Source organism: Phodopus roborovskii, unplaced genomic scaffold, assembly GCF_943737965.1.
Source record: "Phodopus roborovskii unplaced genomic scaffold, PHOROB, whole genome shotgun sequence".
Classification (NCBI taxonomy): domain Eukaryota; kingdom Metazoa; phylum Chordata; class Mammalia; order Rodentia; family Cricetidae; genus Phodopus; species Phodopus roborovskii.
In genome coordinates this window covers 7556280-7574785 of record NW_026126611.1, presented here as the reverse complement: position 1 = coordinate 7574785, position 18506 = coordinate 7556280, and the positions used below count along the sequence as shown (strand labels likewise).

Below are 18506 nucleotides of genomic sequence, written 5' to 3'. Positions count from 1 at the left end.
CCGCAGGCAGCCAGGCTCACCAGGCCATGAGAATGTTTGAATAGCTGGAGACTGGCGCAGCTGCTTCCATTGTAACTGGCTTAAATGAACCTGCCCATTGTCCAAATTCCTAACACCCAGGTTACTTCCCTTCTGTTAAGTAGGAAGTATGCAATTGCCTCTGACAGGACCTCTGATGGCAGCGATGGCCAGAGAGAGCTGGATGAAAATCTTGGAGCCCCTTTTCTGGATCCATTTGTAAAGGAAATTCCTGTGTTAATGCATAGCCATGCGTTTGGTTTTTAGTCAGCAGACTAATGCAAAACCTTGACATCACACCCTCCCCCATTTAGCTCTCTGGCTGTGTGAACGGTGGCCATTTGTTGATTTTATTTACATCAAGCTAAAGCTATATTTAATTGACAAATTGAGAGCAGCTATGAGAATCTTACTTTTCTCTCTCCTTGGCCCTCTCCTCCACCTCTGCTGAGTTTCACAGAGCCCCATCCCGGGTAGCTTCATGGCCCAGAGTAGTGTCCTTTACCCCAGTGTGTAAGCCCCACACCTCTACGTGGAATAATGTGTGGACAGGGCCGCAGACGTGCTTCAGAACAGAGCCGCAGAAGCTATCCCTCTGCTTCACTTAGGCCGGCTTATGTTAGGTCGCCTGCTCCCCCCGCCAGCACGGGGCTATCGGATGCTCCATGTTTCCTTTTCCAACTATGGCAGCTGCCAGGCTCCCATGATTCACGAGCCTGATCTTTATGGGCAGGAAGAAACACACCAAGAGATTGCTGTGGGAAGCCTGGCATGTCCTAGGGCAGCATGATGAAGGCCTCCATGTAGCCTTCCAGGTCCTTCTATGCCTGCTTTCACCTGCCTGCACCCCTTGATGCCTGAGACAAAGGGTGGGAATCGTTATCTCCACAAGAGTGGTGAAATCCTCTGATGCTGGTGTTCTGTGGAGGACGCTGTGTTGTGTTGCCATACCCAGAACCCCTTCCCGAGCAGCCTGGACACTCGAACAGTGGGCTGCTGGGCCACCAGGGCAGAGGAGAGAGGCCTCCTGGTCCTGCTGAGCCTACCTTTGAGCCAGTGACTTCTGTAGCTCTTCCTCCAAAGAGGCCTAGAATGTTTGACCAGGGAAATTGGACAAAGGAACCAAGAGTTTTCCGCCTGTACACAGTGGCTTCCTTAGTCTCAAATGTCAGTACAGCAAAAGTGCTCCTGTTTCCTGCGACGGAACTGTGTAGTTCATAAACTGCGTGTGTTACTGAGTGGTTTACTAAGCTGTAATGCTAGCAATATCATGTGGGTGTTCACCTGCTCCTGCTGCCGCTGGTGGTTAGGGACGGTGGGGACAGGCCCCAGCTGAGCCAGGCCGAGCAGGAACTGTCTACAGCCCTGCCAACAATAAACTCGGCTTTGCTCACATCCCTTCTTGTGGCCGACACCAGCTTTGGGGTAGTGTTCCCTTCAGCCCACACTGGGCAGACAGCAAGAGCAGAGGGTCTCTTTGTCATGAGAGACATTCGTTCTGTAACTCACCTCGTACCAACAAGATTCCTGTGAACATAATCCGAACCCTAAAGTACTGTAGGCTGGGACACACATGCTCCTTCTTGGGACATAATCCGAACCCTAAAGTACTGTAGGTTGGGACACATGCTCCTTCTTGGGACATAATCCGAACCCTAAAGTACTGTAGGCTGGGACACATGCTCCTTCTTGGGAACCTGCTTTCCTTTCCTTGCATCTTTCCATGGTTCCCTCAGGGTCAGCTGGTGAGCCTAGAGGAAGGTAACCGTGGAGCAGAAAAGCATTTGTCACCAGCTGCTAAGCCACAGGCTCTGTCCTTTCCCAACTCGGGAGTGCTATTTAGACCCACAAAGCTGGTTTGGCTGTGCCTTGCCAAGCCACATTAAGCAGCTGTGTAAAATGAATTTAAATGGCATGCATCAGAGTAAAATCTCTTCCATTGGGGCAGAAAATCAATGTTAGCTAACCAGCCTGAGAAGATCAGCTCTGCTTCAGCCAGCAGCTCCCAGAGAGCTGCTACAAGACAGCTCCTCCTCCTTAAGAACAAGGGGAGGGGCCGTGCTGGAGCTGTGACGTCTGCACCCCCGCAAAGGCCCCTGTGCCACCCCTGCTGCTGCCTTGGTTTGCTTTTTGTGGTTACAGTATTCTTTCTAAAAAAGAAAGAAGTCCAAGTTGTGTTTCTATTTAGGTCACCCATCTGCCCGGCTTTGCAGAGCGCTAGCCTCCTGTGCCGTTTTCCGGGGACAGACTTGGCATGGGAAAGCAGGGTTACAAGTCTCTGCACCCATGGCCCAGAGCCCTGGTTAAGCATGATTTGCTGCCCTGTGCTCCTTGCCTCGGGATCACACTGTTTGGTCTCCCCCCTCCCCCATTAATGGATGAAACCGCTTTAGAAGATCTGTTTCTTAAGTGGGGGAAGCTTACCCTTTGGGTAACCAGGGTTTGTTCTCTTCGTCCTTCCCAAAGAGCCTAGAGCCTGGGGAAGAACTGCAAATTACTGATAAAGGTGGGAAGTGTGTGTCTGTGATTCAGCCAGAGCATCAGGCTTGTTGTAAAGAGGAAGGGATTGTGCACGGGCGTGGTGGTGACGTTCACAGGTGGCGTGTAAGGTACAGACGAAAACATCAGCTTAACTGTGGAAAAGTATCTGGTTAGTGCCACTTTTGAAGGTGACTTGTCACCTGCTGTGGTGAATAAGCTACAGATACATAGATTGTTTCTCTTGGTGACCCCTTCGGATGAAGGAATGAGAGTCTCTGTGGTAGTAGGTGGTGCGGCTGTCCAAGTGCTAAGTTAGGTCATTCCAAGTTAATGACTTACAAGGACTTGCTGTCCTGAGGGAGTACCTGGCTGGGGGTTGTTCCCAAGCATCAGTAGTTAATGTGGCTTTATTCTGGAGTTGGTGTCTGTCCCAAGCATAGTCAGGAGCCGGGGAGACCTTGGCTTCCTGAAGAGGCTTTGCCAGGAATCCTAGACACAGCCCCAGCTTATAGGATGTTTTCAGTGACTAAGTTCATTACCGGTGGCCTTGGCAACGGGTGCTCGCCTGTGAATGAGGTGTCCTCAGCCCTGCTGTGTGCCTGTGTTGTCCATTCCTTTTAAGACAAACCTGGCAGTTCCAAACAACTGGCCTCTGACAAATTCCTGGGTCTTTTGAAGGATGGCTGGATGACAGCTATCACCAGCATCGTATCAACTGGCTCCTTCGGTGACTTCAGCCTGTCAGTGTCACAGGTCTGGCCCCGGTCTGTAAGACCCTTGTACCATTCCCATTGTGTGGATTCCCACAAGAGGCAGACCTTCAGTTACAGGTGGCAGAGTCCGGAGCCAGAAGGTTCGTGGACGCTGTCCAGCCTCTGCCCTCTATTTTATGGTAACGGTGACTGATGCCACAAGGGTCACCAGAGAAGGCCATTGGATTAGAGGGGGGGCACAGTAGGTGGTAGGTGCAAGGGCCTGTCTTGTCCTGTGAGTGCTGTCCCCACACTTGCTTGCACACACTTGTAAGGCTGCTCTGCTGTTAGAAAACGAAGCTCAGCATGTGTCTGAGTGACACCAGCCTACCCACAGAGGCCTGAGCAGCGCAGGGACTTCGTCTCAGGACAGGCAGTCGGCCCTTGCTGGTACCCGGATGGGTTGGAATCCAGTCCTGTTCACCCTGGGGTTGCCCATACTGGTGCTGCTTCAGCCTTTAAAACTGACGGAGAAGCAGCTGTGGTGCAGGCCACGTGCATGAGCTGGCCCCTGTTCGCTGACCCTGGGGGAATCTCCAGTGGACTCCACAAGCACCAGGAGGCATCTCAGACTTAGTTTTTAAAAATAAGTAACTGGTAGGGTCAATCAGTGTGAGGCCTCACTGGGGTAGACTAGGAGGTTCTGAGTATGAGGAGTGTGAGCATGTCTACCTGCATTCAGTGCTTACACCAGGGCCACAGAAATCGGCTGTGCTCGAATAGGGAGCTATAAATACGAACTGATGCCTTTTCCATCCTCCTCACTTGCAAGCAGAATGGACGACCATTGAAATCATGTTGGTTGCTAACAACACAGGCATTCAAAGCATTGAAGGGACGGAGCTTTGCCAGACCCCTGCCTTCGACCGGCAGCATTCCTCCATGGAGGACAGGCAGGACCTGGTACAGCCAGAGAGAAGTTAGGCTGGCTTTTCCTGCAGAGACGCCTGAACTTGTGCCACACGACCACACACTCCAAGCGGCTGTCCATTCTCATATAGCCTGTTTGCTCGCGAGGTACTTTTTCTGTAGTTTGCTCTAAGGGCAGTGTGACGCCATTCTGCTGATGGACATGGAACCAGCGATACGGAAATATGTTAGTGCATTAGCATGTCAAAGAGACTAGTCCCCCCCCAAAAAAATAGCTTAAGCCCCTGGTTATAGTGGGGTCCCCATGCTGCAGACAGTGAGTGATTTTGAATTAACTAAGATTTAGCCCTCCGGATTTTGGACAGTTAGATTTCGATTTAATAGCTATGATTTGAAAAGTCATGTTATTGAAAAACAAAGAACAGATCTCAAAGGCTAAAATAGGGTTTTTATTTCTGAAATTAGATATAAGCCTTTGTGTTATCATCTAAATACTATGCTTTCATTCTTGGTCCCTTTTTTTCTATTCCAAATTTAGAATTTGAGTGAATATTATTATGTTATTTGAAGATTATTAATTAACTCCTTCAGAGTCACAGGACTATTATGGAGGCTATAAATTACATTTATCAGTCTTCAAATAAAATAGTAAAACATAAAGTCGTAAAGGACTGAAGAGTCTTCTCTAAAAGATAAGATCCAGTGAATCAAAGTATGAAATCTACAGCAAATCTTTAATGGACTCAAGTCCGTAGCGCGATCTCAGCGGGGCAGGGGACAAGGCCGTGTGCCTGTGCTTTTGACAGATGTCCCAGTTGTTCTGTATGGAAAGCCAGCTCCGCTGAGCACTGCTACCCAGAAGCCCTTCTCCTGGAAAACAGCCCCGGCGAGCCAGGGAGGAAAGGCGAAGAGAGCCGGCAGGGCCACCTTGTCCCTGGTGGGCATCAAGCCAGGAAAGCAAGCGTCAGCTGGGTACCCTGAGCAGGATTTGGAGGAGCTGGGCTCGGTGCAAACCTTCGCCTTCGGTTAACCCAGGTCTTCTCCACAGACCTGTCCCACTCTCCTCTTGGTGTCCTCCCAGACATCAGGGTCCCCTGTGCTCGCTCCTCCAGAAGACAAAGGGCTCGCTCCGTAGTTAAGTTACTCTCTCTGCCACAGGCTGGCCCCTTCCACCGCCGGCCTGTGCCCCTGCTTGCTGGCCTGTGCCACTCATTCTTGCTTCTGACCCCGTATCCCTACTGTGCTTTTCACATGCACTAAACAAGCTGGCATTTCTTGTGCCGGCACCACGGTCTCCGCCGGTTGGGAATACTCAGCTCTGCAGCCCAGCACGTCCCAGTTCCTCAGAGCCAGGAAATGCCAGTTGTCCCTGCAGCCAAGGCCTGTTTTGTCAGCCTGCCAGACTCACTGCGAGTGCTGAGGCTTCTCAGCCCACAGCAGTTTTCACGGGGGGGGGGGGGGGTGCGTGCCCCGAAGCTTGGCAATATCCTGTTTGGAAGTACCCGATGGCCTTGTAAAGACCACGAGGAAGAAGCAGACTCCTCACCGCCCATGGCAACCTTAGTTTACTGATACTGAGGATCTTGGGGTGTGACACCCCATCAGTCCCTCTTCATCTTGTTCTCCATACATATTTTGACCGGTGCTTCCGCCATCAACAACCAGACCAAAGCTGACAGCCGTAGGGTTTGTCCATTGTTCATACTGGAGTGCCTTGGTTAGAGCCACTGCAGATGGGGGCCTGATGGGGTCCTGGGCCCTGTTCTCACAGGGCAGAGTTGGTAAGACCCTTATTCGGCAGTGTCTGGCTTTACTAAGTTAAATGACTTCATGCCTTAGCCTTACTAAGAAACATTGAGGACTGTTCTGAAAACCAGAAATGATAAGCTAGGCGTCCTCTAATTCGAACACTTGGGAGGCCAATGCAAGAGGATTACCACAAGTTCAAGGGAAGCCTGAGCTGTATAGTGAGCTCCAAGGGCCTACAGAGGGAAACTATGTCTTAAAAACAGAAAAGAAAATCAGAAATGACTGTATTTGTGTTCCCTGGAGGAGTGCATTGCTTGTTTGTGGGTTTGAGAAATACTGCCAAGACAGAGTAAATAGGATGGAGAACTCAAGACCCAAATTAATTTTGTAAGCTGAGTGACAGGTCTACTAAGGTACTAAAGATTTCAGTAAATGCCTGCAAGATATATGTATTCTTAATTATCTCACCGCTAACACCTCACTTTGATTACTCCTCAGTACATGTTAATTAGCCCCTCAGTGTCTGCCAAGATCACACATCCTCCATGTCTGCGGCTGGCATTCATAGACCTCCAGGACCCCTGAGCCTCACTCTGTTAAAATACATCTAGGCACTGTCCTTCATACTTGTCACCTGCAAGGGAATGTTCAGGTAGGATGGGGACATGCAGTGTGGCTATTCCTAACACTACAAGGGATCAGTTCTCCTTGTAAATGAATTGAGAATTTTCTTAATGGTATGATAACCTCGAGATAAAATGTTAGGTTAGCATCTTTATATGCAGTGCAGTTAGAAAGAGGCATTTTATGTGGGTACACATTGACGACAATCAGTTTTTCTTCCATGCAGTACATACCTCATCTTTGTCCAAGTAGAGGACTGTGTTAATTGTGTCTTATCCGGGCAGGTGAACTATTGCACGGTACCGGAACCCATAAAAGCCCTCAGTCACCGAGCACCATCTCTGAGACCCACTACTGCCCTCTGTGGCTTCATCAGACCAAGCATACGAGGCAGAGGACACTCTGAGAACCAGCAGGAAAGGACTAGAATGGAAATCTCTAAATTAAGTGCATTCAAAATCTTAGTTCAGTTTTGTGTGGTTACTAATAAATGGTGTATAAAACACAACAGTAGACAACAAATCACGGTCCACTTGGAAGGTGAAGAGATCATCCTTAGTCACTGACGAAATACAGACTGCCAGAGACCGTATTTGCCTTTTCTTTATCCTCTGAGGTCAGAGCCTTTGAGCTCTATTTGTTTTGGTTGGGAACAAGTAAGGATAGGTTAGGCACCACATAAAAGACGGGGCTAAGTCTGCAAGCCACACAATGGTGCTGTTGGGCAGTGGGGTATGGAAGTGGAGAGGCTGGGAAAGGGGAAGACATTTGTGATGTGTGAGCTTTCAAGGGATCTGCAGAGCCTCATGGGAGGAGCTTCACCAAGACTCCATGAGAACCAGCTCTGTGGACAGTTGTGCAGCCAGGTGAAGGGCTTTGGGGTGGCCTTGGGGCAGACACCAGATGACAGAGGCCCACTCAAGGGCAAGAGGGGTCACACCTGAAGAGTTGGGTCTCTGTACTGCAGAGGTCACCCTGAAGATGTGCCAGCCAAGCCCCTACTGCCCCTCCACTGGACAAACACTGTTCTCCCATTCTCCAAAGGGGGGAAAATGAAAGACTTCTCCACGGCGTCTCATTCACTCTGCCTCCTCCAAGCTGCCCAGTCCCCTTTCTTATTTCCCACCTTTCTTCCAGGGCTCCATTGTCTCTTACCTAGATATTTACAGGAGCCTCCTGAGGCCAAACTCTTGTTCCTCCAGCCAATGGCGTCAGAAGAATGTGAATTTTAAGTCCCCCCCCCCCCCGCTTGAAAATGCCCTATACCTCAAAGAGCCAACCCCCAGCCTCTCCTTCCTGGTCTGTGCTTATACCAAATGCTCCAGATCCCTGCTCCCACAGGGGTGTGCATATATATATATATATATATATATATATATATATATATATATATATATATATTTCTCTTTACCTGCTAGACTTGATTATTTCAGTAGTTTTTTTCCTCTTGGTGATGCCGTGTAATTCTGTCAGAAATCTGTTTTACCGGTGATACGCGATGGGTATGTGGAAAGTTTGCATGTATAGCATTTTAACAAGGGAGCCTCCTGGAGAATCCAAGAAGCATATGAAGAGTAAGCTTGGCTGGAATTGGGGCTGGCTAGGGTTTCAAGGCTCAGTTCTGATTGTTGGGACTGGAGGTAGAGCGTCCCAAATGTCAACTGGTTTCTTTTGTCAGAGCAGCCCTTTTTTTCTGCGGCCCATTGTCTCCACCCTCCCTGGCAGTCCCCCGAGAGCGGGTGCTGGACTTCGTTCACCTGGGCGGCCTGGGGCAGGGTTCTGTCTGTCCCTGCTCTCCAGATCCACACTCATGTACTCTTCCCTGTCCCTCAGAGGGGAAAACAAGTGTTCATTACCAAAACAATAAGACTTTGCCCAAACTCTGTGGGCTGGATCTCACTGAAAATTTGAAATATATATTAAGATTTTAGCTCCTGAGCTCACAGCAGAGCTGGGCTCTAGTTGCCTTTACCAGAAATCAATGTAGTGGTCTCTTTAGAATTGGTGTTGGCCCTGCTTTTCCCTCCAAAGCCAGGCCCCTGTTGGAGCTCAGGACTCAGGACAGCACTTGCCTACCTTGTTGAAAATTGCTCCCATAGGAACCTGGGTTTATCATAGACTGACAGGTCCCATCTTCAGCTAGTCCCAACCCAAGACCCGTTTCACTAACGCTCCCCCAGGCTGCTGGTAACTGAAGTGGGAACTCCAGCTTCCAGCAAGCACCCTGTTCAGAAGTTGAGCGTGCTTGTCTGTCGTTCATCTGTAAGACACAGAGAGCCATTTCAGTGCGAGCTACTTCTCAACATTGCTAGACTGTCCTTGTGGATAAATACAGTGTTCCTAAGAACAAGGCTGGGACTAAGCAACATGGGGAGATGGCTCTGGCATCTTCACAGGGTTTCATACAAGCCCCCAGTGACCTAGACGCTACTCAGGAGCCACTGAGCGATGGTAGTTGTGCCCACACCAGCTGCAGTGGGCACTCTGATGCTGGCCAGCAACCTGTGGATATGTGCAGCGGCTCCCACAGACATGCGCACACCATCCTTTCAGGAATGTCTTCCCAAGTCCCTAGTGAGTATGGCTACAGAAATGTCCTGAATGGTTTGTACTGTCAACAAGAAGATAAAACAAATACTAAAACCTTTACCTCTTCGATTTTTTTTTTAAAAAAAATCTTATTTTAATTTCTCGTATAAGCCAGATAGTCGAATCCAATAGAAACGGATGCACGAAAGGAATATACTCAATGGTTTTGAACAGTAATTCTTCTGACTCTTTTGAGCCTTGTGGAAAATGTTGCCTGCTGTACAGTAAGAGCCACTGAGGTAGCTCAGAGAGGGACTCGTCAGGTGTTTGGGACTGGTGAGGGGAGAGTGAATGTAACCCTCTTCTCAGGGTTATTCCTAGAGGAGCATAGTCACAGTTGGGGCAAGCGTTTCAAAGGGGTCCCAAAACGTCCTGCACAGGTGACCAGACCTCCCTGCCACCTAGCCATTCCCCTTCTCACTGCTAGAACCCAGGAGTGGAAGGCAATTGTTTCTTACTGAACATACACTAAGTCCGTAAGAGGTGACGGCATCTCTGAAGTAAAGGTACTTCAGCTGTTCCTTCCCTGTGACGTCACGGGACAGAAGAAGCTTTTGCACTCCACTTCTGGTGTCTGAGCTCTTCCCTAGACCACATGCCCAGATGCTGTGTCTTTCATAGGGCCTGATTTCAAAAAGTTAAATAGCAGGACTGAGGCAGAAGCAGGACTTCCTCTCATACCCATTATATCAGAAGATTGAGGGCAAAGAATTGTTTTTAATAGGATTCGCACACTGCTTGTTTGTTGCTCTTCATCTCTTGATGTCTGGTGTTGCTGTGAGGATACTAAGCAGTGTGAGTGGTCAGCTCTTATTCCGAATTAGGGCTGTAGAGGTGGCTCAGGGGATAAGCACATGGTGCTCTTGCAGAGGACCCGAGTTCAGCTCCCAACACAGCCACCTGTGACTCCAAGTCCACAGCGAGCCAATATCTCAGGCCTCTGGACACCTGTATGTCCATGCTCCCTTTCTCTCTTCTCTCTTTCTCTCTCCAACAGACATAAATAAGAGAGAGATAGATAGATGATAGATACATAGATGACAGGTAGATACATAGATGATAGATACAAAGATGGATGGTTGGATACATAGATAGATGATAGATAGATGGATACAAAGATAGATGATAGATAGAATCATAGATAGATGATAGATACAAAGATAGATACATAGATGATTGATAGATAGATGGATACAAAGATAGATGATAGATAGAATCATAGATAGATGATAGATACAAAGATAGATACATAGATGATTGATAGATAGATACATACATAGATGATAGACAGATGGATAGATAGATACATAGATGATGGATGGATCAATACATACATAGATACATAGACGATAGAGACATACATAGATACATAGATGATTGATAGATAGGTAAGTAGGTAGGTAGATAGATAGGTAGATAGATAGATAGATAGATAGATAGATAGATAGGTAGGTAGGTAGGTAGATAGATAGATAGGTAGGTAGATAGATAGATAGATAGATAGATAGATAGATAGATAGATAGGTAGGTAGGTAGGTAGATGGATGGATAGATAGATAGATAGATAGATAGATAGGTAGATAGATAGGTAGGTAGGTAGATAGACAGACAGCAGACAGACAGACAGACAGACAGACAGACAGATAGATAGATAGATAGATCTTAATGCAGCTTCAAGGCTTCATTTGTGCCATCTTAGGGTTTGGGCTGGGCGAGTGGGGCGGGCAGAGTTGGGATGACCCAGGATTTGATCCTTGGTGCCAAACAGGATAAAGAAAGGTAGTTTTAAAAATGAGGCATTGACTTGGCTTGCTTTTGTAATTCCTGTTTCTATTTCAAGCCCACTACCCCTGCTTCTGTTTGTCTTGGTCACAGTGAAGACTTGACACAGTTATGATTGTAACTTACTTGTGGATAGTATATGGAAGATTTGCCAACCAGCAGAGTTCAGCCTCTCTGAAACGTGCAGGCCTTGCCCCTGCATCTTGAGATGACCGCCAGTGTGCAGTCAGCTTGGTGCTCAGTGCGTGTTCTCTCTCCCTACAGGCAAGGCAGTTTTCCTGGCGTGAACCAGAGTGGACTCATGGCCTCCAGCTCTCCCTACAGCCAACCCATGAACAACAGCTCCGGCCTGATGAACACACAGGCACAGCCCTACAGCATGACACCTGCAATGGTGAACAGCTCCACAGGTAACCAGTGCCTCTGCGTTTGAGGGCCACCCTGTCTTCTTGTCTCCTCTTCTTAGGCTTCAGGGTCAGTATGCCCAAATGCCGGAGAAGAGGAAATCATTTAAACACTACATCAACATGTTTCACGCATCTTTGGTTTGACTGTATGCTGTACATCCGCTTTATCCTTGGGAGTGACTGGGAGGATTGAAGGGTCCCAGAGCATGAACTGTCATGACAGAAGTAAACATGGAGGCTCTGGGATTCGAGGCGGGCCAGGGCGGGGATGCAGAGCCAAGCAGAGAAGCCTGAAGCACTTCTCCCTTCCAGAACAATACCTTTCCTTGTGTGCGACCCTCAGCAGCTCCACAGAGCTCTCTGCAGTTGTCTCCAGAGAGCTGTCCGGCTGTGGTGAATTCTCTCAGTCCCCTTCTTAGAAAATATTTGCCTTCTTCAAATACAGTACATTACGGCTCCTATCCAGCTGTGAGCATTGTACAAGGCCTTGATACTTCTCAAGAGCCAGAGCTTCCCAAAGATGAGTGTAGCACCAGAAATAGGAAACTGGCGTTTGGTTGGGTGGTAGCATCCCTTTTGGTAAGATTCACTCATTATTTCACACATGCTTGATGAAGATGGAGAGTCCTCCAAAGCTTTGGGACGTGTCATCAGCTCCCATGGTCATCAGTTACCATTCACACAGCTTGGCCCATGAGCTCTGTGTCTGGGTACCCTGGAAAGCCCCCACCACACCCCTCCAGAGCTATCTGTCATGGGGTACAGCCCAGAGGGGCCAGGCATGTTACCTGCATGAGCAGCAGAGCCACCCATCTCTAGGGGCTCGCTTAGCAGCTGCCTTCCCTGATCACTCCTCTGTAAGTTTAGAAAATTATAGACTAAACTGTGAACCTGAAATATCCCTTCCTAGTGTTAGGCAGGCAGTGGTTCATGGGGGAAATGAAGTGTGCAGGTCCGGCAGCCTCCAGCTGGGAGCCGCCTCCTCCCCGCAATGCTGCCCCGCCCATACAGGAGCTGGGTCGGGACAGCCTATGTTCTGTCTGGCTTCCTACAATAAAATTGCTTCTGAAACTGGAATAAATTTCTATCTACTGTTAGCAATGCTCATTTTTTCCTTTCCCTTTAAATCCCAGAGCTCCCAAAATACTAATAGTAAACAGATGGCCCCCTGTCCTGACTGGGAAGATCTATGTATTCTTAAGAAAGAGTCAGTTTTATGGGGATTCATAGAAAGGGTTTCATTTTATTATTCAGATAATTCAGCGATTCATTACTTCATGCAGAGGAAATCTGTTCAGTGAAAGGACCATTTATCCTTACAGCTTTCTGTATAGCATAGTAGTATATTTTTCATGGCATTGTGCATTTCAAAATATTGAATTTTTAATAATTCAAACATTTATCAAATTTCCTTCTTACACATTTATATGATTTTATTTCCACATTATTAAATCACATGCTACCTCATAGAAGTAATCACTCAGAATATCTGAAGGGTATTGACCGTCTGGTATTTCTTGTGTCTATTGACAGGTCCGTGTGAGTCTGTTATGAGTGTGTTCACCTCGGAGAGGAACAGGAATAGGATGGCAGGGTGTCAGCAGCACAGCTCCCCCAGAGCTCTGTGCTACCCTGTACAGTGGGAGAAGCTCGTTGTACCATCTACCTCCACGGCTTGGTGCCATGGAGATAAATTCCCACGGGTACCAGCAAGGCACTCCTCCATCTGGTGCCATGGAGATAAATCCCCACGGGTACCAGCAGGGTACTCCTTCGCCATGGTGCCCCACAGAGGAAGGAAAGTGGCAGAGATGTAGGCAGGGCCAGCAGTGGGATTTTCTGAGCTTCTGTTAGCAGTCCCTGTAACTACTAGCATCCCACAATTCCCTTCACTGAGCCAATTAATGGTGTAGAAGGTATATTGTGCACGTGCGCGCGCACACACACACACACACACACACACACACGCACGCAGGCGCACGCACGCACGCGCACAATCCTCCTGTGTAGTAACACTGTCACAGGCTTCAGTGAGTAAATAATGACTTAAATGTGAGTACAAATGGAGCAGGGATTTCTCCAGAAATGTTGGATGGGAAACAGTGGGCATTTTCCCTGTGGTGGAGAAATTTGGGTCTGGTGGGATATTGGTGGTCATTTTGATTTTGGGGATTGAAATTTGTGTTTAGAAAATTGGATTAAAATTTTGCTCCCTTAATATTGTGAACAAAAGTATAAGTTATAGGTAAAGGTGTGCGTACCCTTATGCAAGACCTGTACTGTAGTTGCGTACATAGATTTGTACTAGCATTTATAGTGTCCTTTAATGCACTCTTGTCTGCACAGGAGGCATCGCCTTTAAGCGGACATCTATATTCCAGCAGCAGGAAAACCTACCCCTGAGCTCTAAGTTTGCCTCTCGAGAAGCACTCTATAGAAACCAAGCTTTCTACTGTGCTGCCCTATAGGACATGAGCACCTACCCACTGCTACAGCAAAGCCTCTCCATGGGGAGCCTTGGCCAGATTTTAATCCCAAAAGTGAAGTGTCCTGCCACTTCCCTACCTAGACACTGAGTGCTAGCTCGGGTAGCCTTCTTGGAGAAAGGAAGAAAGAAAGTTGCACTACCACAGAACTACCCAAGGACTACCTAGCACAGCTGCAGAGCCTATCGGAATTCTGAGGGTGTGTCCAGGAGGCTGTATTACTAACAAATTCTTTGTGTAGTTTTCCATGCATAGACGGGACAGCCACAGACAGGGAAGTGTTTTGCTCACTGGTCACTTGATCAGTCACGGTCTACCGTCAAGAAAGAAAAGGGGCAAGCAAACCAGAGACAAGGAATGAGGCCGAGGGACTTGACAAATGGTGACAGCCAGGGTTTTTAACCTGGAAGGCTTCCATGCTGACGTCATGTGCCGGGGTTCTTGGTGTCCCTCCTAGCTGGAGGAGATCAAGCTGCAGAGGCTGTCAGCTGGGCACATTATGGAGCCATGCCCACCTCATGCTCCCTGGGCACACTCACAGAGGCTGCGGTACAAGGAAAGGTCTGTTGCCAGTGCTGTGAGGAAGAACATTTCCCGGAGATTTTTATGTCGCTCACACATGTGCTCTGTTAACGGTGCAGTGTGTATTCCGCTACACATCAAATCTTCGAGCAGGTGATGCTTGAGATGCAGGAGTATCACAGTGAATTTGAGGTTAGTCTGGACAACATAATGAGCTCTTTAAGCCAGCCTAGACTACAGAGAGAGCTTGATTCAAAAAGTAGCAAGGACCAATTCATGAACCAGGTAGGCCCTTTGTATGTTTGAGAATGACAAAATATCTCTAGAAAATGGGATGTCACCAAGAAAGGAAATAGCATTGTGTGTTTCGCTACCTTCTGGGGATCTTTGCGACCTTGTAAAGAATGGAGAGAAGCTGGGAGGGAGCAGGCTAGCTTTACTCAGTCCTATGCTCCTTGAGTTCTTGGGGTTGCACGAATCCAGCAACCTTAGGACCTTGACCCCTGGTAGCTTTAAGAGGTCATTTAGCTCCTAAATCCACTGGCAGGACCAGAGCCTATACTTAGAATGCATTTGCACCTTACAGGCAGCCCATGTTATCATCTCAGATGCTATCAAAGTGGATCCCTTGTTGTCCCTGGCCACACCCACCCAAACTTGGTTCTCTGGATTCCTGGGAATGGGAGAATCAGCAGTTGATGGAAAGCACCCTGACAGTGGTGTGGTCTCCTTCCCTAGGAAAGAGTGAAACACAGCGAGAGACCACTGCCCTGGAGAGATGGTAGATACGTGGCTCTGTGCAGTGACTCTGAAGTTTTGCTTAAATCAAAACTAAGCACTTCAGTAAAAGGAAAAACAAAGGAAGACAATGCAGTCATGTAGCAAAAGAATAATGTATGTTGTACTTAGAGAGTATCATTCCATTCCCCTGTCTCTCAGAATAATAGGGCAATGCAGGTATATTTGCATATCCAGGATGCCCAGTTTAAACTATATAATAGAGAATGAAGAAATTTGGGGAGTTTCAAATCCCAGGTATACTTATCTTCTTCTGAGTCTGATTGTGAAATCAGTGTGAATTACTGTTGATTATTATAGTACAATGGGCTTAGTTCTTTCTGCTTAAAATTACTTTTGTGTACATTAATGTGTGAGATGCATAAAACATATCACTATTCCTACTACCAAAAAAATATACAGCCATAACTTACAAATACTGGCAAGACAGTGGCTTTCTCCTCTGAAACAGCAGGGTTCGCCAGAAGCCATGTGTTGTGACCTCCCCCGCCCCCAACTGTGCTGGCTGCCGTTGCTCTGAACAGGGCCTGCAATGGAGCAGGGAGCAACATGCAGACATGCAGACCGTCCTGCACAGGCCCCTGTGTTCTACATTTGTCTCCTCGACTTCCAAGTGTCCAGGCTCACTAATTCTGGGCCCGTTGGGCCCTTCAGGGAAACCACACGAAAGCAACCTCTGCTTTGAGCAAGGCAGGCTGCTGTAATACGGCTCAGCTGCTTTTTCTGAGCCTTCACACATTCGCAGAAATAACACATTTTTAGCTGATCCCAATAGATTTTTCTCTGCAGCTGCATCACTTGAAAAAGCTTTTTGTTCCCGTTCTTAAAGGTCTAAGTATTGAAAGTAATTTAGGAGGGGAAAAAAAAAGCATCTCAATTATGATCTGTGTGTGCTGTGATGACTTTAAGGACTGACTGGGCTGCAAATGGGCTCTGCACACCCAGCTAGTGTGCCTGTGGAAACATGGGATTTCAGAGCGTGGTATTGAGTGTGCCGATGTAAACTCCAGGGCACGTGGAGGCTAGGCTTTTTTGGCAAGACCTGAGGTCTCAACCTGCCGTGATGCTAACGATATTAACAAATTAGCACCGTGGAGCTTGCCAGCTAGCTCACCAGAGTCTGTTCATTCTCTCGCTGCTGTAATTAAAACTAATTATTTTCTAAAACATAGGAATGCACGAGTGTGTGCAGCAGTCTTTTGTAGTGGGTGATCTGCGGGGCCTTTTGCTAGCAGGCTTGCTTTTCCTTTTCTCCCAGTACCTTGTGCTCCCCGTGTCCTGCCTGGCTGAGCCCACACCTGCCGCTGCAGCCTCGGCAGCGGGAGCCGTTTGTTTGTGAGACCTTATCGTCTTGACAGGGAGTGGTTGCAGATGCTGCCTCAGTGTCCCTTCCACACATCTGTCCGTAGCCCAGTCGCAGCTCCTCTGGCTCAGGCCTGTGCAGATGCTGTACAGGAAGTCCTGTGGGAATTCAGCTCTGTTCCCTGGATAGCTGCACAGATCTCATGCAGTAGTCTGACTCTGCCCTGAAGAAATCATCCGCCTGAGGATGTGTGAGCCAGGTGTCCTCTGACCCTTTATCTGGGGCCTCCGTGGACCCTGCTGTGTCTCTCAGACCCTAGATAGAAAATGTAGGTGGTGTCAGGAGCGCCTGTGTTGTCCCATTGGCTGTAAAGGTTGGTGGCCGCAGGCTCTGTGCCAGCTGAGGGGACAGCAGCCCGCTGTGGTCATGGGGACCTTCCGCTCAGTCCTCTGTAGTGTAGACTAGACTACGTGAAAAGGCTAAGGCTTTGCAAGCAGAGTACTTGAACTGAAGAAACAGCACCAAGCCCTCTAGAGCCCAGCTGGTACACACCACGCTGCTTCCAGAGCCTCCTGAACAATTCGTGTGACTCTAGAGCCCAGCTGGTACACACCACAGCTGCTTCCAGAGCCTCCTGAACAGTTCGTGTGACTCTAGAGCCCAGCTGGTACACACCACGCTGCTTCCAGCGCCTCGACAACAGTTCACATGGCGCCCACTTCCACTTGTTGCCTACTCTCTTAAGCTGTGATAAAGAAAAACTACAATAATTGCCCTCAGTGTTTGGGGGTCTTGGGTACACAGAGTCTACCCCCCGCACCCACCCACCATGTAAAAGGATTTCAGACATGCTCCGGGATCCCACGCCTTTCCTCCCTTTCTTTCCTCCAAGGGAAGCCTGGGTGCTTCACGCCGTAGTTCATGTGAGCAGAAGTGTTGTGGGACATCCACGTTTAATCCTGGCTCTCTGTTTTCCCTTAGCGTCTATGGGTCTTGCAGATATGATGTCTCCTGGCGAATCCAAGCTGTCCGTGCCTCTTAAGGCAGACGGGAAAGAAGAAGGTGTGCCCCAGCCCGAGAGCAAGTCAAAGGTACTTCCTTTTCCCTGCATGCCATGCCGTTGTCTCTGGCCGCGGGGCCGCCTCGCTGTCCTCGGCCTGGTGCTGAGACACCGGCTCACGTTTCTTCACGCTACATGCCTTCGTGTGCCGCATGTCTGCAGGCTTTCCTGTTCCCGCTCCCCACCCTCTAGGGCGTGAATCTGAAATTTACTAGTTCTTAAAGCATAGAATCACAATGGGGGAGGCCTGGGAGGGCCCAACCAACCTAAGAGATGCTGTTGGGGGAGCGAGGGATGTCTCTTGGCTGGTGTGGGCCTTGCAGCCATTTTCTCTGCCTTTCGTTCAGAGCTTCCTGTTTTAGCCACCTCAGCGATAGCAATCATACTTTTTCACAAATACGGTGACTGGCTTTTCCGTGTCTGCTTTCTTACTTTCTTGCATAAGGGCTGTCCACGCTCAGCATTCCATCTAAGCTCGAAGCAAGCATGATGGCTTTGTGACCTCTCCCGAGTCTCACAAACCGACCAGCCATACTAAGATGTCTTCGTACTCTGCTAGTGTGCCATATATACACGTGTGTGCGTGTGCGCGTGCACGCGCGTGCGCGCGCGTGCGCGCGTGTGTTAAACTGGTGTACTTTTGTTGTTTTAAATAAAGTTGACTGTACCTTTGTCCTTTCTTTTTTCTTATCCCTCTACCACAGGATAGCTACAGCTCTCAGGGTATTTCTCAGCCTCCGACCCCAGGCAACCTGCCAGTCCCTTCCCCGATGTCCCCCAGCTCTGCCAGCATCTCTTCCTTTCACGGAGATGAGAGCGATAGCATTAGCAGCCCAGGCTGGCCCAAGACTCCATCCAGCCCTGTAAGTGACCCCCCTGCTGTTTGTCATGTCTTGTGGGGCTGGGGTAGTTGATTAATGAATTAATTAATCCGCCGCTCCCTGGTTCGCTTTATAAGACTGTTCATGGTGGATCCATGAAAAGGCAGAATTGATAAGTGATTGCAGCAGTAACAAAACAAGTGTGTGTGAGTCTTTCTGGCACTTTCAGCAGCTGCTCTGAGGT

The 18506-nt window shown here is 48.5% G+C and overlaps 1 protein-coding gene across 2 annotated transcripts in view; it reads left to right on the top strand.

The window, feature by feature from the left end:
- The window catches only part of Arid1b (AT-rich interaction domain 1B), a 318541-nt gene that overhangs the window by 271132 nt on the left and 28903 nt on the right, over positions 1-18506 (top strand). For both annotated transcript variants that reach the window (XM_051206127.1, XM_051206126.1), the window contains 3 exons: positions 11130-11275; positions 17363-17472; positions 18146-18304. In XM_051206127.1, coding sequence (XP_051062084.1) covers positions 11130-11275; positions 17363-17472; positions 18146-18304 — 415 coding nt within the window. The remainder of the gene's footprint in view (positions 1-11129; positions 11276-17362; positions 17473-18145; positions 18305-18506) is intronic.